We start from the raw sequence: 23,355 nt of genomic DNA, 5'->3' as shown, positions 1-23,355 counted from the left end.
TTTTTTTTTTTTTAAAGATTTTTTATTTATTTATCTGAGAGAGAGAATGGGAGACAGAGAGCATGAGAGGGGGAGGATCAGAGGGAGAAGCAGACTCCCCGCCGAGCAGGGAGCCCGATGCGGGACTCGATCCCGGGACTCCAGGATCATGACCTGAGCCGAAGGCAGTTGCTTAACCAACTGAGCCACCCAGGCGCCCTGTTGTGGCACTTCTTAATAAGTACTTGTCCCCTGCAGATGTGGGTTGTTTTTTTATTAAGATTTTATTTATTTATTTATTTGACAGAGCAAGAGAGCACAAGCAGTGGGAGCAGCAGAGGGAGAGGGAGAAGCAGGCTCCCCGCTGAGCAGGGAGCCCAATGTGGGGCTCGATCCCAGGACCCTGGGATCATGACCTGAGCCGAAGGCAGACGCTTAACCAACTGAGCTACCCAGGTGCCCCCCCCAACAAATGTTTTTATACTGGTTTTTTACTCCTTTAAACACAATAAGCAATGTTATTTTATGGTCAGTATCAGATAATTCCGATATGTTAAATCTTTGTGTGGGTCAATTTATGTTTTATATTTTTTGTATTGATTCTTGTGCAAGGTTTCTTTTTACTCTGTGTGCCTGATTATCTTTGACCATGGGTTGGATGTCATATCTGAAAAAAATATTTTTAGAAATAATTTGGGGACTAGGATGACAGTACATTCCTTCATAAAACTCATTACTCAATACCAAATATTTTTGCTTCTGCCAGGTGACCTGGAGCAGTATAAGGATGGGTCTACTTTAATCCAAGTTCAAGGCTTAAGCTTCCCTGAACCACCCAGATATGATTCTGGGCTACAAGTCCATACAATTTAGGATCCCATCTTAAAGCGTGTATGTGTCCATGGTGGGGTGTCCATCCTCCTACCTTGGGCAGGCTTTGGATTTTGATTTTTAACCCTCCCCACCAAAAACCACGAAACAACAGCTCAGTTTCACAGCTATATCTTCCAGATCAGTAAATGTCCCCAGGACAAAAATTGCTTCGAATTCTGGACTTACCTCTTTGGGTTTTAGCTTCCTAAATATTGGTTCAGTTATTCTTCACTATGTCATTATCTTTTCAGTGCTTTTAAGATTTTTTTTTTCATTTCCTCTGTTTTTTAGTTTGTTCAGTTGGTAAGATTGGAATTAAATACCTAACTAGGAGCTTGTCTTCCATTAACTACCCGAAATTAATATTAGGGAGATCCCCTGGGTTTCATTTCTGTTTCTCCCTGCCCCTGCCGGGTAATAGCAATCCTATTTTACAACAATAACCTTGACAATTACAATCACCCCAGGGTACCTGGGTGACTCAGTTAAGTGTTTGCCTTCAGCTCAGGTTATGATCTCAGGGACCTGGTATCCAGTCCCACATCAGTCTCCTTGGTCAGGGGGAGTCAGCTTCCCCCTCTGCCCCTCCCCTGGCTTGTGCTCATTCTCTCTCTCTCAAATAAATAAATAAAGTCTTAAGAAAAAAAAAAAATCAATCACCCCAGCCAGTAGTAAGTAGTACTCCCTTTTTACTTTTTTTTTTTTTTTAAGATTTTATTTATTTATTCGACAGAGAGAGTGAGAGAGTACAAGCAGGGAGGAGTAGTAGAGGGAGAGAGAGAAGCAGGCTTCCCGCTGAGCAGGGAGCCTGATGCGGGGCTCGATCTGAGGACCCTGAGATATGACCTGAGCCAAAGGCAGACACTTAACCATCTGAGCCACCCAGGCGCCCCTACTTTTTTTTTTTTAAGATTTTATTTATTTATTTGAGAGAGAGTGAGAGAAAGAATGAGCATGAGAGGGGGGAAGCGGGAGAGGGAGAAGCAGACTCCCTGCTGAGCAGGGAGCCCGATGCGGGACTCGATCCCGGGACTCCACGATCATGACCTGAGCCGAAGGCAGTCGCTTAACCACCTGAGCCACCCAGGCGCCTGCTTTTTACTTTTTTGCCAAGTGGCAAGCGGAACAAAAAAATGGCCCATTGGTAATCTTAGCTCCTAATTTAGAGAAATCATTATTGTGCCCCCTGGTGGAAGCATTCCTCCCTTGGATCAGGCCAAACCCAGAGGCCCAGGAATAGGAAACATTTTGCAAGAGTCATTCGTTGAGATTGCGAAAGGCTGCACCCCACTTCCACTCCTTGGTTCCTTCCTGTAAGAGAAACACTATATACTGGTCACTGGTTCAGAGCATCCGTTGTTCAGTGATGCAGCATTTCTTAAAAGAATCCGAAAAGAACTGAAAGGCATTGATTCTGGGCCCATAAACTACCTTTCCAATTATACAGAACTAGCCTGTGTATTATTTCCAATAGTTTTTATTTTAAATTTCTTATTGAAATATATATGCAGCGAAGTGCCCAAATTTTGCGTAGTTCAATAAATTTTTCTAAAGTGAACAAACCTATGTACCCACTACCCAGATGAAGAAAAAGAACATTACTAGTACCTCAGTAGCCACCTCATGCCCACTCTTGTCACTATCCTCCAAAGATAACTACTCTCCGGAGTTTTAGCCCCAGAGATTAGTGTGTCTGTTGGTGTAACTTTATATAAATGGAATCATACAATATGTCGTCTTTTGAAACTGGCTTCTTGTATTCAGTATTATGTTTTTGAGATTCATTCATATTGCTGTAGAACAATAATTTGTTCTTTCCACTTTGTTTAATCCATTCTACTGTTATGGGCATTGGGGTTTTTTCCAGTTTGGAACTATTACAACGAATGCTGTGGTGTACATCCTTGCACATGCTTTTGGGTGTATATACCCACAAGTGGAGTTGCTGGATCACAGGAACTCTGTATGTTCAGCTTTAGTGCTAGCATGCTGTCTTAGTCAGCTTGGGCTGCTATAACAAAATATCACAGACTGGGTGGCTTAAACAACAGGCATTTATTTCTCGCCATTCTGGAGGCTGGGATGTCCAGGATCAAGGTGCTAGCAGATTTGGTGGCTGGTGAGAGCCCACTTCCCGGCTTGTAGACATCTGCCTTCTTGCTGTGACATCACATGGCCTTTCCTCAGGGATAGAGATATCTGTCTTCTTCTTATAAGGGCACTAATCCCATCATGAGGGCCCCACCGTCATATGAGCCATCATCTAAACCTAATCACTTCCCAAATACCTCACCTCCAAATACCATCATATTGGGGGTTAGTGCTTCAACATATGAAGCGGGGGGGGGGGAGCACAAACATTCAGGCCACAACACATATTGTACTTTTATTTTTTATTTATTTGACAGAGAGAGAGAGAGAGCGCACGTGCACAAGTGGAGGAGTGGCAGGCAGAGGGAAAGGGAGAAGCAGGCTCCCCGCGGATCAGGGAGTCCGATGTGGGGCTTGATCCTAGGACCCTGAGATCATGACCTAAGCCAAAGGCAGATGTTTAACCAACTGAGGCATCCAGGCGCCCACATATTGTACTTTGACTCCTGCTTTGCAGTCACCTCTGATACTCTTTGTCCCCACAATCATTTGGTTCCTAGGAGTAAAACAGTGCGCCAGTATTGTTTCTGGGTTTTTCTTCCAAGCTGCTGGTACCTATTCTGCAAGTTTAGTGCAGGGTAGGCAGTGACAAATAGCCCACAACTCCCATCTGCCACAGTGATGATAAGATGGGAGGCACAGTGATGCTAAGATGTCGCCTGGTTCTGAACTATTAAAATAGGGGAGGGGGGCAGGAAGAATGTGCATCTTGGACTTGATGGAATAAGGTATATGGCAAAGACCAAAGACCACACCCTGAGGACTGTGACATTTAAAAGTGGAACAAAGGGGCGCCTGGGTGGCTCAGTTGGTTAAGCGACTGCCTTCGGCTCAGGTCATGATCCTGGAGTCCCGGGATCGAGTCCCACATCGGGCTCCCTGCTCAGCAGGGGGTCTGCTTCTCTCTCTGCCCTCTTCCCTCTCGTGCTCTCTGTCTCTCATTCTCTCTCTCTCAAATAAATAAATAAAATCTTTTAAAAAAAAAGTGGAACAAAGGACAGAATCAGCAAAAGAGGCTGAAGGAACTGCCAGTGTGTTCAGAGCACAGCCAGGAAAATGCTCATCTCAGACCCTGAAAAGAGCTTGAAAAAGGAGGGAATGTGGGGCACCTGGGTGGTTGGATGGGTTGAACATTGGACTCTTGATTTTGGCTCGCATCATGATCTCAGGGTCATAGGATCCAACCCCCTCCAACCCCTCATTGGGCTCCACGCTCAGCTTGGCCCTCTCCCTCTGCTTCTCCCTCCTCCCCTGCGCATGCTCTCTCTCTCTCAAATAAATAAATTAAATCTTAAAAAAAAAGAAAAAGGAGGGAATGGTCAGAGTGTCATGGTGTCTTGGTTAGGACCTCTTTCAATGAACCAGTGGGAACAAAATTGCCATTAAACCGGGCAGAAACTGACTTGGAAATAAGTCAACAGAGATAGGGAGGGTAAACAGAAACTTTGCTTTGAAAGGGTGGAAAGAAAGGGGGTGATAATCCCAGGCAACCATGGGCTGAAGGAAGGGCTCTGATTTTTTAAGAGAATATTAAGCCATGTTTGTACATGAATTTGCATGATTCCACAGTGAGGGAGAAATGAGTGGTACAAAAGATTCACGGATAGTTGCAGGAGGAAAGTTCTTCAGAGCCTAAGTGGAGGGACAAAAGTAGGAAGCAAGGGAGGTGGAGTGGATATCACTGAGGTTGGTGGCTGAGTTTGGTGGCGGGAAGGGGTGGTAACTTTTGCCAAGGCTCCAATATTCAGGCCAAAGAACTGCCCAGTTCAGGACGTTAATTTTCCTCTCCTTGAATGGGCACACAATTGGGGCCCCAGGTGGATCGTGCATCACTCCTGTCTTCTGCTACCCACCAACAGCTCCCTCCCCGCGCCCATGAGTGAGGGCAAAGGGTTAAACCACAAGGTTAAAGGTCGGTGAGGCAGCAGAACGTATATGCTCCATCTAGCCCATCTCTGGGTCTCCGGTTTTCAACATCTTCATTCCATCAATCCTCTCATTTCTGCACCAGGCCAGGTCCTCCCTCTCTGGCCCCGCCCTCCCCATGGAAGACACCCGGCTCCGGCAAGAGCCTCGGGGCGCGCGCCCGCTGCCGTCGCGCCTGCGCAACGGGCTCCCTCGGTTCCCTGGCCCGGGTGGACTGTCACGAAGCCTGTTCGTGCCTCGCTCTCGGGCGCGCGCCTTCTGGCAGCGCCTGCGCAGAGGAACGAGGAAACCGGTTCCCCGGTGCGGTCCCGGCGCCTGCGCGCTGAGGGCTCCGGGCCTCCCGGCCTGAGGGAGAGGAGCAGGGAAGATGGCGGCTGTGGTAGAAAATGTAGTGAAGCTGTGAGTAGTCGTTTCTTTCTCTCCTAGGCCGGGAGGTCTTGTAATGGGCCTGGGAGTAGGGGGCGGTGCGGGACAGGACGAGGCGGAGGGAAGGACGTACCCGAGAAGGCCTTGTTGCGACTCCTAGTAGGGAGGGCAACAGGAGACTCCAAGAAGACGTTGCGCTTCTTTGGAAACTTGTGGAGGCCCTGAGGGGGGCACACGGGAGCCCCTTACGGGCAGCCTCCCTGCGGGGCCGTGCGGTCAGAGCGGTCCTTCGGGCTTACGGCGGCCTGAGTATGGCGCCCTCGTTGCGTATGAGAAACACAGTCTGGGTGCGCTCCCGAGACCAGACGCCTCGGTCCGGAGGGGCCGGGCTGAGGGCGGACCCGGGACCGACCCGTGTCCCCGCGAAGCCCGGCGCCGACCCCTCCCAATCCGCTGCCCGCGGCCGGTCCTGGAGCAGCAGGCTCAGCAGCCCTTGTGCGGTTAAGCACCGCGGGGCTGTTTTGTTTTAACAGCCCCTTGACGTCGGGGTGGGGTGTGGGGGTCTTGAGTATCTGATTCCCAGGACCAGAAACATTATTGGGAGGAATTTGTTGAGCAGATGCAGAAGGGAAAGAACTTCAGGGGAGAGGACCTTTGCACCGGTCAGTCCAGCCACCAAAAAACGGGAACTGGACGGAAGCGGTCCAGGACGCCTCTGCAGCCTAGAGGGGCATCTAGGTCGGCAGGCTGCGCGCTGTGCAGTCCCCTTGTGCTGGTCAGGTTTCGAGCAAAGTTAAAGTTAATGGTGGTTGGGAAAAATGGAGAGTGGTCTGTTGGCTGTGAGTTAAAGATGCTTTGGGACTTGATTCAACAGCCTTCTCCCTGAAGAAGATTGAAGTGGGTTCATGCCTGGTGGGCGAATAGAGCACGCTCTTTTTAGTGGGTAAATTGGGCTGTGGTGCAGAGGTAGGAAATTTGAGAGGTGACCAGTTGTCCAGGCAGGGCTTTTGGATTTTGACTGGATGACAAAGATAAAGGTTTGGGAACTATTCTGAGGGACTTACAGCTTCTCATCTCCCTTTGTGGTGGGCTGAGCCCCCACTCTTCCCAAGAGCCTTTTTAAAGAGTACATTGCTTTGCCCACCGCCCCCCCCTCCCTGCCTGGAGCCCTTTCTTTTGAGAATGCCTTCCCACTTCCATTAAGCTAAGTGCCTTCTTCTCCTCTTGTGGTTTTTTTTTTTTTTTTAACTTGCTTTCAGCTCCATCCTGCTGCCTCTTTCAGCTACCCCTCCTCCCAACACTATTATCTTTCTCTCTGATCTGCCCACTCCAGTTTCCCCCAGCTCTTTCTTCAGGCTGACATTTCCCTCAATTTAGAAATGTCGCTGTTGATCTACCATTTATATAGTTATCCTTCCTGACTCAGATGTTCTTTCTTTGTTTCCCTGCCTTTCTCTTTGTTGACTAACCCCCCACACCCCAATCCCATTGTAAAGGGAGGTTTTACACAGGTTTCATGCTTCCCGGAAAAGAATCAGAGCTCCTACCTTGGAAATCTTACTGTACTGGGGGAATGTCAGACTTCCCTAGGTTGAGAGTTAACAGGTAATGAGACTTTATGTTGGAAGACTTTCTTCGGGGAAATAGAGTTGCCAACCCTTTCATGTAGTGCTAGAAAAGAGGAGTTGCCCCTTTCAACAGAGCACGACTTATTTCTCTTAAAGGAACTACAGAGATTGTGAGGGTCACCAGTCACTGGTTCCTGAACTAGTAGTGAGTGAGAAACCAACTTTCTCCTCAGTTCTAGCTGCAGAGGGCTGTGGACCACAATTATACATTTCCCTACAGAACTTGCCCTTTAAGAAGGGGCTTCCGTTCTTCCTGTAACGTTCTCACCCAGGAGAGAGATACTTTTCTGGAGCTTCTCTTGATCGTGATGTGCCTGCTTTTTGAACAGCTGAGGTAATACATTGAGGTCAGGACTACTAGCTCATCTTTTCTGACTTGCATATTGTTCTGGGAGAAGAATTTTCCTATTTGTAAATTCTCTCTCATTCTTAGTCTCTCCTCATTAGATCCTCTCTCCCCCTAACCTATGTGTTTCATTCCCAGTTCTCCCACGAGACAGTTTGCACCACCTTCTGAAATCCCACTTAACTCACAAGTGCTGTGATAGAACGTCTCTCATTGTTCTCCCCAAAACCAATTCTAGCCTCCGTGCTCTGACTTTGCGGCCCTCAGCCCATCTCCCCCTTCCTTCCATTTGACTTACAGTGTCAGTATCCATTCCCATCAGCAGAAACAAAGGAGCTGCTGCACTCGGCCTTGTTTATCCAATTTTCCTCTGTGTGGTGAGGACATGGCTGCCTCCTAAAGGCCAGCTAATGTGAGCCTGTTCCCTTTTTTTCACTCTCCAACACAAGATTCATGCTTACCTCAAATTACAGTCATTACCACTCATTGAATCAAGCCAGGCCGTCTTGTGTTGTCATCGCCTTGTGTGTGGTGTGTCTTTTTCAGTTGCTTGGGAACATACTAAGCTATGCCTAAGTGGTCTATTGTGACTGCTCTGTGAAAGCCCCCCTCGATTCCAGAGCATGGTTTGTCAGTGTAGCTTGAGTTATGGACAGAAGCAACAGAGACTCACTGTCCAGCTTCTCATGCTAGGGGTCGTTAGAGCTTATCTAGTCCGGCTTCCCCAGTCTAGCAGAGGAACCTGAGCTCCACATGGGCTGACTAAATGTCCACATTCGTGTGGTGACTTGCAGCCATGCAAAGTCTTTTTACTCCCAAGTCAAGTCAGGATGTCCCAGACACCTTCATGGGTACTGGGGATACTATGGGAAAAAACCACCTCTGCCCTCAGTTTATTTAAGATTGACTGAATATGTAAATAGGAATCACTATAGTTCCAATACTAATGTGCTTGTTCAACCCTGAGGATGAGAACAAGGTTGGTTCTATATACATGCTTCTTAGAATCAGGTAACTCCTGGCACTGTGTAGTTTTCCAGCTTTTTAAAGCACTTAAAGGTTTACTCTTTTTTTTTTTTTTTAAAGATTTTATTTATTTGAGACAGAGAATGAGAGAGACAGCACATGAGAGGGGGGAGGGTCAGAGGGAGAAGCAGGCTCCCTGCCGAGCAGGGAGCCCGATGCGGGACTCGATCCAGGGACTCCAGGATCATGACCTGAGCCGAAGGCAGTCGCTTAACCAACTGAGCCACCCAGGCGCCCAAAGGTTTACTCTTGATTTAGATTTCAAACCGAGTCTTTTGAGTGAAAGAGGGTTCTTTCCTATATAATTTGATGGTGTGAGAATGGAAAAGGGCTTCGGATGGGCCTATGAGCAAACAGGTTTTATTTTTTTTATTATTATTATTTTTAAAGACTTTATTTATGTAGTTGACAGAGAGAGACACGGCGAGAGAGGGAACACAAGCAGGGGGAGTGGGAGAGGGAGAAGCAGGTTTCCTGCTGAGCAGGGAGCCCGCTGTGGGGCTCGATCCCAGGACCTTGGGATCATGACCTGAGCCGAAGGCAGACGCCTAATGACTGAGCCACTCAGGCGCCCCAAGCAAACAGGTTTTATATCAGTCTAATGGCGCTCAGGAAAAAAGTAGGCTTCAAGGAAGTTCAGGTATTTTCAGATGGTTTCCATTGACTTTAAAATTAGCATATAGAATTAATTAGTTGGCTAAATACAGGTCTCCCCCCACTATCCAAAAGTAGAGTGTTCTTATGAAACTGTTCATAAGCTGACATGGCATAAAGCAAAGAAGCAATTGCTACTTCTTAAAAGCAAAAATCCTCTCTGGATCTCTTTTGGTTAGTGAAAAGAGGTACTAACGTAGGTCTTTTATAAAAGCGAAGTGCCAGAAAGTACACCATCAGATAGTGGGAGAAACCTGTACCTAGTGCAGAATTCAAAAGATATAAAATGGCATATGGAAGAAATTCCCTCCCAGTCACCCAGTTTTTCTCTCTGAAGGCCGGGAGTTTCTTTTCCACTTCTTGTTACATAAATGGTAGCATCCTGTAACACTTCTCAGCACTGTACCTTGCTTTTTTTTTTTTTTCCTTGCCATCTTAGAGATTGTTTGAGATCAGCACATGAAGAGCTTCCTTCTTTTTTTATGGCTTAATAGAAATTCATTGTGTAGACGTGCTGTAGTTTGTTAAATATATTTTAGTAAGGGCCCCAGACCTTGTTGAACTCTTCCTCATTTGTGAAAAGAAGCTAACGTGTGCTTCTCAGAGTCATGAGGGTTAAGAGAAACAGCATCTTGACTAGCACAGGGCTGGACTCAAGAGAGGCACAGAATGAACATTAGTTCTCCCTGTCCTTGTGCGTTAGGCTTAAATCTGAGTAGGCACATGAGAGATCATGTGTTCCTGATGGTAATTTATTTATAAAGTGCCTCTCCTCATAATGGCTTAGTGAAGGGGTGTGGTGTCCCATGAGGCAGAAATGGAGGCAAATAGGACTGAAGCCACAGTCTCCTGGTCCCTTGAGCCTTCTAAAGAAGCAGATGGCGAGGAGAGGGGTAGCCCCGCCCTGCACTGACACACACACACCTGATCTTTGTCTCTCCTGCAGCCTTGGGGAGCAGTACTACAAAGATGCCATGGAGCAGTGCCACAATTATAATGCCCGCCTCTGTGCTGAGCGCAGTGTGCGCCTTCCTTTCTTGGACTCACAGACTGGAGTAGCCCAGAGCAACTGTTATATCTGGATGGAAAAGCGACACCGGGGCCCAGGTGAGGGTTCAGACTCAGGAGCACAGGGAAGGAAGAAGCTTCCTCATCTTTTTTTTTTTTTAATCTTTTTTTTTTTTATTTGATAGAGACACAGCGAGAGAGGGAACACAAGCAGGGGGAGTGGGAGAGGGAGAAGCAGGCCTCCCGCTGAGCAGGGAGCCCGATGTGGGGCTCGATCCCAGGACCCTGGGATCATGACCTGAGCCGAAGGCAGACGCCTAACAACTGAGCCACCCAGGTGCCCCTGAAGCTTCCTCATCTTAAGTGATGAGCCAGCTGAGAGTTTTCCTTACTGCTTTCCACGCATGGATGAATACAGTCTTGCCTTGATTAGAAGCCCAGGGAGGATGAAGCAGACAGGTTCATACCAGCATTTTGTTTTCTGCTGGACTGCCCTGCTGAGGCTGTCGTTGGGCTTCTGGGGAGCTATGTGTTAGCCAAGGCTCCAAGCTTACATATGTTTTTCTTTTCCATAAACTGTCCTTCCTCCTACCCCCAGGCCCTCACTGTCCATATTCCTCCCTCACTGTAGAACTCAGTGGGCGGTGGGGAGTGGGGGGGTGCTACTCCTCTAGATGAAGTGTTTGATATTATTGCCTAGGACTGGGTTAGGGTTTGACTTTTCTCTCTTTCTTTTTTTCCACAGGATTGGCCTCTGGGCAGCTATACTCTTACCCTGCCCGGCGCTGGCGGAAAAAGCGGCGAGCCCACCCTCCTGAGGATCCAAGACTTTCTTTCCCATCTATTAAACCAGGTAAAGCACACCCCTCCTTGAGCAGGGGTATGGCCTGCTGCATGTAAGGCCTGTTAATCACCTGTTACGTACCAGGCCCAGTGCTAGATCCTGAAGATGCTAAAATGAATGAGATGTCATTCCTTCCTTTAAAGAGCTCAGTCTAATAGAGGAGACAGGTAAACAGATAAGTTACGGTGCCAAGTAAACTGGGGTGTCTTGGTTCCTGGGCAGCCAGGGATCAAAAGACAGTGACTGGCCCATGGCTGGCCTAGCACTGTGTAGACCCAGAGCGGTCTGCTTTCAGCCCTTCTGAGCCTCGCCTCATCCTGACCTTGCCTGCAGACACAGACCAGACCCTGAAGAAAGAGGGGCTGATCTCTCAAGACGGCAGTAGTTTAGAGGCTCTATTGCGCACCGACCCCCTGGAGAAGCGAGGTGCCCCAGATCCCCGAGTGGATGATGACAGCCTGGGCGAATTTCCTGTGACCAACAGTCGAGCACGGAAGGTATAAGATGAACACTGTGGCTAAGGGAGCTTTGATGGAAACCAGCCTCCTCTTTATCAGAGGCCACCCAGTAATCAGAATGGAAGCAGAAGCTTTGGGCCAGGCGGCAGGCCCCTGGGATTCTGTTCGTGCTCATTCCCTAATTAGCACTGAGTACTGACTGGCTTTGCTATTAGTATCCAGTTTTTCCTGTTTCTTTCCTTCTAAGTGCAGACTCTCCCTCATTCATCTTTTTTTTTTTTTTAAGATTTTATTTATTTATTTGAGAGAAAGAGAATGAGAGAGAGCACATGAGAGGGGGTGGGGTCAGAGGGAGAAGCAGACTCCCTGCTGAGCAGGGAGCCCAATGCAGGACTTGATCCCGGGACTCCAGGATCATGACCTGAGCCGAAGGCAGTCGCTTAACCAACTGAGCCACCCAGGCGCCCTATCTTCTTTTGTCACAGATATTTTTTGGTGCCTGGGGTTACATGGGTGAAGCAGACCTGGTCCCTACCAACAGGGAAGATAAAACTATACACAGAAATAATAAGAGCTAAAAAATATGGCAGGCACTGTGCTAAGTGCTTTTCCATCATTTTCTCTAGTCTCTAAACCGTAAAAGTAGGTATCGTGGCCCCTGTTTCACATACAGGGAAGCTGAAGCAGAGAAGTTAGAAAAATAAACCTCCTATAAGCCCACACAAGTAAGCAACAAAACTCTTTTTTTTTTTAAGATTTTATTTATTTATTTGACAGAGAGGGCACAAGCAGGGGGAGTAGGAGAGGGAGAAGCAGACTCCCCGCAGAGCAGGGAGCCCGATGTGGGGCTCGATCCCAGGACTCCAGGATCATGACCTGAGCCAGAAGCAGACACTTAACCGACTGAGCCACCTGGGTGTCACACACAGCTCTAATTTAAATCCAAGAAGTGGCTAAGTTGGTACAGCGTGCTACTCTTGATCTTGGGTTCGTGAGTTCAAGTCCCACGCTGGGTGTGGAGATTACTAAAAAAAAAATAAATAGACATTAAAAAGTAATCTAAGAAATGAGGTGAAAGAAGGGAGCCACTCGTAGTATGTTCCTAGGGCATCAGATGAGAGGCAGGAGAGGGCATGGCTACTTGGGGTACCAAGGAAGACTTTGTGAAAACATGGCATTTGAGTCGGCCCCTTGGAGATGGTGGGGAAGGCACTCCAGGAGAGCAACGGAAGAGAGGCACAAAGGAAGGAAAACCCAAAGCATTGAAGGGAGAAGCAATAGGATTCTAGGGTGTTGAAGGGCAGCAATGAGGAACGAGGCCAGAGTGGAGGGGCCGGCTCATGGAGGAGGTTCTGGGTGGCTTGGCCAGGCCCATCGCGGGGGAGCTTTTGGGCGTACATTGTATCTGCCCATCGTAACCCTCCTGTCCACTCAGCGGATCCTAGAACCAGATGACTTCCTGGATGACCTGGATGACGAGGACTATGAAGAAGACACTCCCAAGCGTCGGGGCAAGGGGAAATCCAAGGTGAGGAGGCAAGGCGCTGCCTACTGGGGAGCCTACAGAGCCCCCTGCGCTATTGCTTGTTGCCATTTTTCCTCTCGAGTGAAATTAGCAGCCACTTCCCAGAGAGTTTACTCCTCAGAACTAGACATCTTAATAAGGGCATCTTTTTGGTTTTTTGGCAGGGTAAAGGTGTGGGCAGTGCCCGTAAGAAGCTTGACGCTTCCATCCTGGAGGATCGGGACAAGCCCTATGCCTGTGACAGTGAGTGCCTCACAAGTGGGTGGGTAGTCCCTGCCTTGGACCCAGCCCCTGCTCAGGATCTGAGAGGAGGGAGGGTTGTGTTCTTGCTCAGAGTGGTAACAAAAGGCCTGAATGCTTTCTCCTGCCTGCTGACTGGTTCCCTCTGAGACCCTTGGGAGGCCCCAGCCTCTGCTACCCGATGGGTGGGACCTGCATGCTCTGGGAGAGGTTTCTGCTGTCCCCTGGGGTGGGGTGCTGGGGCCAGGGTCACACACAGCAGGCAGAATTGGCCCCTTGATAGACCGCATCCAGGTCTGCTGGCTCAGTCAAGCCAGGGCCCCCAGAGTCCAGCACCGAGTTTTTCAATGTCTGCTCTCCCCCTTTTCTCTGACTCGCCCCACTTCTGTCCCTCTGCCCTGGGAGCACCATCGCCGCTGGTTTCTCTCTCGTTTGCTCCGCTTTCCTGCTGCTGCCGCTCCTGTCTCAAGTGTATCAAGGCCTTCTTCTCATGACTTTTCTTTCTGTCTTTCAGATAGTTTCAAACAAAAGCATACCTCGAAAGCGCCCCAGAGAGGTAGCTCTCTCAACTTTTCAGACTTTGGTTTTCCTGTCCCTTTTCCCTCCTCCCTTGTCTCTCCCACCTTTCTCATTTCCTGTGGTGCTAGTGTAAAAATCTCTGGAATGGCATGGGGATAGGAGCAGTGGGCTTTTTGTTGTACTCCACTCCTCACAGTCCTGGAAGCTGCCTTTACCACTGCTTGTCTCCCACAGACTTGCTCCTAGGGCTGCTCGGCCCCGCTGCATGGGGTGGCTTCAAAAGCGTTCTAAGGAACCCGCTACAAACAGATCCCGCTGCTTCCCCTTCCCCAGAACAGACACTTGGTGGTCAGCTAATGTTTCTCACCATCCCACCACCTCCTCCCATCCTTCCCCCATTCCTTCCTGCTGGCCCCCTTGCTCTTCTCAGGATCACTGCTTAAGACTACAAGATGCCATGTGGGGATCTGCATTCCTTGCTAGTTGGCGGGGAGTTGGGCAGGGTACTGATGTGGGAGGGTCTTCGAATTGCCTTGGGGGCCAGAGACCCCAACAGACTTATTGATAGGTGATCCCCCAAGTGATCCACTCCCTACTCCTTTATCCTCATTGGGCAGAGATGAGCTCTGTGGTATACATGGAATAGCTTGAGCTTCCCACGTTTACTGAGAGGTAAAAAAGTTTGGAGTCTCTTCCTTACCTTTTTTCCTTCCTGCCATATTAACAAGATTTTAGAAAATCCCCTCCCTTCCTGACCTGGAGCTCCCCAGACTATTCCCAGGGCAAGTGGTAACTGGGCCAGGGTTCAGCCTCCCAGACAGCCAGTGTGGGAGAGCAGAGGTGGCTATGGGCTGGGGTTTAACAGAGGCAAGAGCCACGGAAACTGGAGAGCCCCAGGGCCTGATGCTCCTCGCTGAGGTGAGGGCAGGTGGCCGGCACTGAAGGCCTGTCGCAGACAGAGCCGATGGGGGCAGGGGTGGTCGCTTCTGCCTCAGGCGAAGCCCCATAGCTGGAGGGGGCGGCGGGGATGTGGCACCTTTCCTAACACCTCGGGTCCTGACACCTCGGGTCCTGACACCTTTCTCTGTCATCTTTTTCCCGCTCAGTTTGTGGAAAGCGTTATAAGAACCGACCAGGCCTCAGTTACCACTACGCCCACTCCCACTTGGCTGAGGAGGAGGGTGAGGACAAGGAAGACTCGCAGCCGCCCACCCCGGTTTCCCAGAGGTCGGAGGAGCAGAAATGTAAGCTGACGCGTCGGAGGCGGGGCGAGGGGGAGTCAACCTGCTCGAGGAACGCCCTCCCCGCGGGGCTGCTGGGTACCTAGAGGCCCCCCGTGAGCCTCGTCGGAGCTCTCTTCCTCTCCGTAGCCAAGAAGGGTCCCGACGGACTGGCCCTGCCCAACAATTACTGTGACTTCTGCCTGGGGGACTCCAAGATCAACAAGAAGACGGGGCAGCCCGAGGAGCTGGTGTCCTGCTCTGACTGCGGCCGCTCAGGTACCTCCAGCCCCAGGGCCCAGAGTCCCCCGTAGGAGTCCCTCGCCGCCTGTGTGACACCCCCTCCCCCGCCCGCAGGCCACCCGTCTTGCCTGCAGTTCACCCCAGTGATGATGGCGGCCGTGAAGACCTACCGCTGGCAGTGCATCGAGTGCAAGTGCTGCAACATCTGCGGCACCTCCGAGAACGACGTGCGTGTCCCCACCGCCCCCACCGCCCCCACCGCCCCCACCGCCCCCGGCCCACAGCTGCCTCCCAGGCGGGATCCGGACCCTCCCCAGCGCCCCCGGGAGCACTTGGCTGGCAGGTGTCTCCGGAGCACCAGCTTGGCGTCAGGTGCCCTTCCGGGCACTCAGGGCGCCAGACAAGACCAGCGGGGGTCCCTCCCTTGGTGGAATTGCCCTCCTGCGGGGAGCAAGCAGCGAGCCGGGAAAGGCGCGACGGCTTTATGGCGTGCCGGGAGGACAAGGACAGCAGCGGTGTGGCAGGGTCGCCGGGTACCTGACGTAGATAGTCAGAGCTGGCTTCCCCGAGGAGGTGGTGTTTGGGGTTGAGATTCGGATGATGCGGAGGAGCCAGTCCAAGAGGGTTTGCGGGCACAGCCTGCCGGGAAGAGGAGCAACGAGGGCAGGGGCCTTCAGGCAGACAGGCCGGCTGGGGCCTCCCTGCAGCTGGAGCACAGTACAAGCAGGGGTTAGAAGGCAGGCATCGCCAGGTCTGAGGGTTTAATTGGGAGTGACGTGCTCTGTCTTAACATTTTTAAAAGAGAAGTTTGCTCTGTGAAGAATAGAACGTAGCGGGCAAGGGTGGAGGCTGTGAGCTGACTTCCGAAACTGTTGGGGTTCAGGTGGAATGACAGTGACTCACTTGGTCCGGGTGGAGAAGTTCCTCCAGAAACTCCGGAGTCTGCTCTTCCCTGCCACCTGCCCCGCCGCTCTTGGAAGGAGTAGCAGTGTCTACAGAAGCTCCCATCCCTGCCCTCCCCCAGTGGGCTGCCTGAGGCCCACTGGTCGCTCACCTGCCCCTTCCTCTTCCATCTTGCCCCCTCTAGGACCAGCTGCTCTTCTGTGATGACTGTGACCGTGGCTACCATATGTACTGTCTCACCCCGTCCATGTCTGAGCCTCCTGAAGGTAGGTTGCCCTGCTCTCTTACGCAGAACAAGTATCATGTTAGTAACTTGGAAAATCACCTGTACGGGAAGTTCTCTTAAGTGTTCTTTCAAATCAGGGCATAGACACTTTGCCTTCACTCAGAATGCTTTCCTGGCATTTCAGCTTGGAGGGTTTAACATTTGCACGTTAGGTACATTTAGAAATGCAGAACATCAACAGCCAAAGAGAAAACTGGTGCTGAGCGGAAAACAGTTACCAAGGAGTGGTTTGCTTCCCTCCAGCCAGTCCAGGAAACTCAGTTTGTAGTTTGTCTGATGTCAGGCTTTGGTATCAGCTCTTTGAATGTGACGGGCTTGAGTGTCCATTTCTTCCCTCTTCCCTTGCCCAGTCTGGAAACGTATGGAACCTGGAGCCTGAATGGGTCAGTCTGCCCCTCCAGTAGTGCGCTTAATAATGCTCCAAGTTTGCAGAAGTTCTTCAGCCAAACCAGTGGCGGCACCAGAAAGTGGCTGTCTCTCTGCCCGTCCCCCTCCAGCCAGGTCTCTGTGCCCAAACTCGTCCTTTACAGAAATTCAGGAGCTTACTCAGGAGGATGTGAATGCCCAGTGGCTTTTCCTGTACACAAAGGATGTGGGCCAGCATTACAGACAAGAGAAAGTGTCTCACTGTGGGGTTAGGCTGACTTGTAATATAGGTCACACTGCTGTGTTGTCGTCGTCCCCCCGTCCTCCCCCCGCCCGGAAAGGAGACTCGAACAAAGTCTGAGAGTCCTTTGGAAGCTGCAGGCGAGCACAGAGCTATTGTCGTCTGTAATGCCCAGTTTATAGATCTACTCTGGGGAGAAGTAGTGTGTTCTGTTTTTTCTCTTTTTTTTTTTTTAACCATAAAATACCGATTTACAGACAGAATTCTACATGAACTGTAGAAGGGCCTTCCTACTGAAGTACTGTCAGAGGCTGAGGTAGTGATGAGCTGCAGGCAGCTGAGGGAGAATCTTCTAGAAGCCATGAGATGGTCTAGGCTCTTAAGTCAAGGGGTCAGCAAACTACAGCTCATTCATAAGCCAGATCCAACCGCAGCTAGTGTGTATAGCTCATAAGCCAAGAATGGTTTTTACATTTTTAAAGGAGATTTAAAAAAAAAGAACATGGGACCAAGACCGTATGTGGCTCACAAAACCTAAAATGTTTAACATTCTGGCTGGCTGTTTACAGAGAAGCCTGCCAGCCCCTGTGGTATTGACCTTTGGGTTAGAAAGGACCTTCTTACATTGTGAGAGCCCTGTGTCTTGGATTCTTTCCCCCATACACGTCCACATACACAGATGTACAGTTACACTTAAAATTCTGAGGCATTGAGGACTAATTTTGTCTCTCAAGAAAAAAACACAGAAGAATGCAACCATAATAAATATTAATAAGCAAAGTATGAAACACTTATTTTTCTGCAAGGGACATTTTTCCCAGTTACTCTGAGAGATAGATCATAACACATTGGGACGTCAGAGTTCACCCCCTTTTCCTGTCACTGGTCCTTGGCCTCTTCTCAAACACCTAGTGATGGTGGAGAGCCCATCTCATCTTTCCATGGCTTTCCCAGAAAGCTATCTTATGTAGAGTCAAAACTGGTTTCTCTAGAACCACTATTCATGATCTTCATTCTGACCTTTGGGGCCATGAGAACAAAGTCTGGTTCTTCTCTAATCACAAGTCTAAAGCTGAGATGCTTTAAAAAGTTCTATCTGCCCAGGCCCTCCTAGAGATTCTGATTTAAGAGGGCCAAGAGGGTCTAGGAGTCTGTATTTGGAAGTAGGCCTCCAGGTGATTATTTCTTTCATCACCACTGAGAATTATTTTTCATGATATTTGAAGCCCTAAAGGTTTCTTCTAGCTCAGGATAACCGTGAAACTTTGCTACCGCAGAACATCTCCCAGCCTTCCTGTAGCTGATCCTGCTACTGGAAGCGAGGTGTGGGGAGTGGAAGGTCAGCACGGTAGGGTGGTAGAGGACCCGTCCTGACCCGTTTCTGCTTCTCTGCAGGAAGTTGGAGCTGCCACTTGTGTCTGGACCTGTTGAAGGAGAAAGCTTCCATCTACCAGAACCAGAACTCCTCTTGATGTGCCCCCCACCCCCGCTCCCCCCATACATCTAGGGCTGTTTCTCTCTTCCTCTCTTGTTTTTCATACCCACCTTTCCCCTCCTCCTCTCTCACAAGTCCAGATAACCGCGGGTGGTCATGCCGATCTGCCTTTGGCAGCACCAAGCAGAGGTGGCAGCTCTGACCGCCTCTGGCCTAGGCCCTCAGGGAGAATGGAGCAGCACACTGCCCCAAGGCATACCTGTGACCCAGCTTCTCACTGCTCTCCGTGAAGTGCATTCACTCTGCCTGCCTTGGGCCCCGGCCCTGGCGATTACAGGGTTCGAACAGTGTCCTCCGAGAAAGAGTGGGAGAGCAGCTCACTTTTCTCTCAGCTCTGCCTCCACTCTGGTCCCCAGGGTTTTCCCTTCCCCTGGAGGCGAGCCAGACCAGGGCCTCTGCCAGGAGCAGCTGGGCATGAGCAACTGAGCAAGCTGAGGCAGCGCTTGCAAGGAGCTTTCCAGGCCCTTTGTGCCGCTTAGCCTCGCTGCCTCCTTCCCCCAGAGCGGCTCTCCGCAGCCCTCTCTTCCTGCTACCCAGGATCCTTTGCCCGAGCCAGGATGCTCTTGGTCACTTTCCTCGCTCTGCCCTGACCCACTCCACCCCACCCCACCCCAGGGGGAGTCGCAGCTTCACCTGATTCTTCCTTATGCTCACCTGGCTCGCTCACAGGCGGTCTCTTAATGACCGAAGCAGTCCCCGTCCTTGGAATTTCCTGTCTTCTGCCTCCCCCCCTTACTCCCTTTGGTTTTGTGGGGAGAGGGGAAGAATCAGGGGGCCAGGCCAGCAGCTTGGGGGCCACAGGGAGACATTGGATAATGTGCCTGTTTTTTAACTCAATGAAAAAAGCCTACCTCCGAAATCCCCTTTTTGTTCTTCCTGGACCTGGACATTCAGCTCCTGCCCTTGACTGAATTGGGGGTCTCTGCCTCCTGCTCTGTGTATCCTGGCCCCTGGGTCACAGGGAAGCCACATAGACATCCCTTTCTTCCCTTGCACGCTCGCTAGCAGCTGGTAAGGTCTTCACACCCTGATTCCTCAGTCTTTTGCCTGGTGACACTGACATGAAGTAGTGGGGGGAGATAGTCCATACCAGGACCCCCTGGAGTGGCCTTCCCCTTGGCTGTGGGCAGGCCCTAATTCACTGTCGCTTTGGAGTTGAGGTGTCTTTCTTTCTTTAGTTCCTGTATTCCAAACATTAGTACAAATAAACGTTTTTACACAGAACTCCCTGCTGGGTGGTTTATCTCCTGACTCCCTTTCCTGGTTGAGAAAGTCATTTCATCCTAAAACTCTTCCTCAGGGCAGTGGTTTTTAAGTGTTTTGAAATACAACTTTTAATCCCAAATGAAAATTTTTGCTGAAGTCCAATATGTAAAGCAGAGATAAAATTGAGAACTTTGTTCTGATTTCTTTTCCTGTTTTTAAGATTTTTTTATTTGAGAGGGCATGAGTGGGGGTTGGAGGAGAGGGAGGGGGAAAGAATCTCAAGCAGACTCCACACTTAGCGCAGAGCCGGACTTGGGGCTTGATCCTATGACCCTGAGATCATGACCTGAGCCGAAATCAAGAGTCTGAGGCTCAACCGACTGAGCCACCCAGGCATCCCTATTCTGATTTCTTCATGTAAGTTCATGTTCTAACAATTCCTTGTTACAAAAGAGAAGTTGTTTTTGTTTTTGTTTTGTTTTAAAGATTTATTTATTTGACAGAGACAGAGAGGGGGAACACAAGCAGGGGGAGTGGGAGAGGGAGAAGCAGGCTTCCCGCGGAGCAGAGAGCCCGATGCGGGGCTCGATCCCAGGACCCTGGGATCATGACCTTAGCCGAAGGCAGACGCTTAACCGACTGAGCCACCCAGGCGCCCCTAAAAGAGAAGTTGTTTTGATTAATACAAAACTTGAGTTAAAATCAACTTTAGCATCCTGTTTCTATATTTTGGTTGGTTTGAAGGTAATTCTGCTAGACTTGTATATGCAAGTGGTGACAGTTTTCTAACGGTTGATCTTGGGATTTCAGAAGGTTAGTTATTATATAAATACCAAAGAATGACAGAAGAATAGAACATCACGGTGGGACATGTGAAAGCTTTGTTCATGAGGAGCATAGAGGCACCTCGACCTTGCTTGCCTGGCATTCCTTCCCTTACCTGCCATGTGCATAAACACCTGCACGGCCACCTTCCTCAGGGAATGTCTATGTGCACAAAAAATGACTCCTTTCCTTGGAGCCAACATTTTATTGTTGACAGCCTCCGTAATGGATCTTCTATATCTCACTTGAAAGTGTGTTTTGTAGTTCTTAAACTTTTCAAGATTTCAATTTTGCCCCCCCCCCCCCCCCCCCGCCGAGGTATCCTTAGGGTTTTTTGAAACCGCCTGAAAGCCACTGTTACCCACTGAAAGACAGTGGCCTGGGCGATTGCATTCAATAAATAAGCAGGGTGCTCTGAGCTGGGAATTTTATTAGTAACAGAGCATGTCCCCTGTCCTCAGGCTTTTACATGGAAGTAGGCCAGAAGCAGAGGGAGTAAAGCAATGATCCTTGGTGTCTGAGTAGTCTAGGAGTCAGAAGAAAAAGATGTAAAAAAATAAAAGATGCCGTAGCAGGCATAAGGGAGAAGAACTTTGGAAAGGGTTTGCAGGAGTTGGGGTTTAGGATGGGACATAGAAGGATGGAAGAAGGACCAGCCATAGATTGGGCTGGGGAGGGAAGCCTGTGAGAAAGGCAGAGAGATGGGGATTCATCTGTGGCCCTGGGCTTCCCATCAGAGCTGGGAGTGGGGGAGGAAAAGCAGGCTGAAGTTCAGGATGGGGAGCACTCGACCGCAGGTTAAGATACCTACATTCAGGGGCGCCTGGGTGGTTCAGGCGTTAAGCGTCTGCCTTCGGCTCAGGTCATGATCCCAGGGTCCTGGGGTCAAGCCCCGCATCGGGCTCCCTGCTCCGCGGGAGGCCTGCTTCTCCCTCTCCCATTCCTCCTGCTTGTGTTCCCTCTCTCACTATGTCTCTCTGTCAAATAAATAAAATCTTAAAAAAAAAAAAGATACCTACATTCAATTGCTAAGAACAGGCAGGACTAAAGGTTGCTAAGGAAGGGACTGGTATTAGATCTTGAGTTTAGAAACTTGAATTGTGGGGTGCCTGGTGGCTGAGTTGGTTAAGCATCAGACTTAATTTAGGCTCAGGTCATGATCTCAGGGTTGTGAGATCCAGCCCCACGTGGAGCCTGAAGTCGGCTCTGCACTGGCCATGGAGCCTGCTTAAGATTCTCTCTCTGCCGCTCTCAGCCAACCCTGTCTCTCTCTCCCTCTCTTAAAAAAAAAAAAAAAAAAGAGGGGCGCCTGGGTGGCTCAGTCGGTTGAGCAGCTGCCTTCAGCTCAGGCTATGATCCCAGGGTCCTGGGATCGAGCCTGGCGTCGGGCTCCTTGCTCAGCGGAGGGCCTGCTTCTCCCTCTCCCTCTGCCTGCCTGCCACTCCCCCTGCTTATGCTCTCTCTCTCACTATCTCTGTCTCTGTGTCAAATAAATAAAATCTTTAAAAAAAGATTTTTTAAAAAGAAAAAGAAACTTGAATCTTGCCACCAGTTACCAAAACTAATAAAAATTAGTCCTTATTCGCCCTAAATCAGAACGGGCCATGGGGCACCTGGCTGGCTCAGTCCGTAGAGCATGCAACTCTTGATCTTGAGGTCGTGAGTTGGAGCCCCACACTGGGCATGGAGCCTACTTAAAACAAACAAAACAAAACAACAAAAAACCTGGCGCCAGGCAGGTAGGTAGTTGTCCCTTATCCCTAGCTGGACAGATCAACCTGAGGCCAGCGCTGTCCATGGTAACAGCTTTTGTGTGGCTTAAAGGTTTCATCCATTTTCCTCACAACCACTCCGTGAGCGGTATTAGCCCTGTTTGGAAGATGAGAAAGCTGCGACTGCCTAGGTCACGGCCAAGAAGGCCTTAAGAAGCCCGGGCTGCTCTCGGGCCCCCGCGCTGCCCCGAGGCTCCTCAGGCCCCAGCTGCTGGCGGCGCCTCCGGGACTCCCGCGGGGTCTTGGCTGCGCCTCACCGCCCGTCTCGCTGGAAGCACCGCCCCCAGGAGGGCCCCACCACTTCTGCGACGTCCAATGAGACTTGGCTGGGGGCGGGACGGGACGTCATTGAGGGCCAATCTGATGGGGCCTGGGCGGGGCTGCGGCGGGTGGGAGCCGAGCGGCCGCACCGCGGTCTTCCCAGCCGGGAGAGAGCCCGGCGCGGGCGGCGCGCACGGGCCCCTGCTGTGCGCGCGCGCGCCCCCCGCCCCCCGCCCCCCGCGGAGCCCCTCGGCCCACTCCGCCCTCCGGGTCGTGGCGCCCGTCCCTCCTCTGCTCTCCCGTCGCCGCCCGGACAGGGGCTCCGAGCCGAGCCGGGGCAGGGGCGGGAGCCGCGGGACGAGCGCCTGAGGTGGGTGCGGAGCGGGAGGCCGGAAGGCGGGGAGGCCGGGCGGGCGGGCGCCTGGGTACACCCCGCCGACGGACCCCGCGTCGAGGTGGGGAGAGGCCGGCCAGGTTGCGGAGCCCGCCTCCCGGCCTGCCTCGGTCCTAGGCGCTCGTGCCCGCGCTCTGGTACCCCTCCCAGGCCACCTCCCTCCCCTCTGGGGACACCCCGTCCCTCTTGCTGCCCGCGGCCTCCTCACCCCTCTTGCTGTTTGTCGCCTGTGCACCTGCCATCTCGGCCCCGTGCTCCCACTCCCTCCCCCTCTCCAGGCCGGACCCCCGCCCAGTCTTACCTCCTCGGGACCCAGCACCAAATTAGCCTCGCTCCTTCTGCCCGCATCTGTCCCTCTTTGTCGTCTGTATACTTGTCACCTCAACTCAGCTCATCCACTCGCCACCCCGCCCCCAATATCATTTAAGTCCAGCCCAGGCCATCATCCCTCTCCCCCTCCCAGGGACTACCGCACCCCCCCACCCTGATTATCTCCTACACCTGCCCCACTCAGTCCCAGTCCCCTGTCCTCCCCCATCCATACTCCTTTGTTGTCTCTGCAGCTGTCCCCTTGGCTTTATTCATCCTTCTCCCCCCCCC

General features: G+C 51.0%; 1 protein-coding gene across 2 annotated transcripts; it reads left to right on the top strand.

The window, feature by feature from the left end:
* Nucleotides 1-5,180: 5,180 nt before the first annotated feature.
* On the top strand, nt 5,181-19,521 carry DPF2 (double PHD fingers 2). Of its 2 annotated transcripts, XM_006737122.3 has the most exons (12): nt 5,181-5,328; nt 9,896-10,056; nt 10,703-10,810; nt 11,135-11,298; nt 12,695-12,787; nt 12,949-13,027; nt 13,539-13,580; nt 14,650-14,787; nt 14,914-15,042; nt 15,121-15,233; nt 16,094-16,175; nt 18,198-19,521. In XM_006737122.3, exons 1-12 carry the CDS (start codon nt 5,297-5,299, stop codon nt 18,272-18,274), a joined length of 1,218 nt encoding a protein of 405 aa, XP_006737185.1. In that variant the 5' UTR covers nt 5,181-5,296; the 3' UTR covers nt 18,275-19,521. The 2 variants fall into 2 exon arrangements, with proteins under 2 accessions (XP_006737185.1, XP_006737186.1); XM_006737123.3 differs by lacking the exon at nt 13,539-13,580.
* The last annotated feature ends 3,834 nt before the right edge of the window (nt 19,522-23,355 follow it).

Source organism: Leptonychotes weddellii, chromosome 11 (assembly GCF_054177405.1).
Source record: "Leptonychotes weddellii isolate Sample4059 chromosome 11, ASM5417740v2, whole genome shotgun sequence".
Lineage (NCBI taxonomy): Eukaryota > Metazoa > Chordata > Mammalia > Carnivora > Phocidae > Leptonychotes > Leptonychotes weddellii.
The sequence above is the reverse complement of the archived record's forward strand: the minus strand, read 5'-3'. Positions and strand labels throughout refer to the sequence as shown.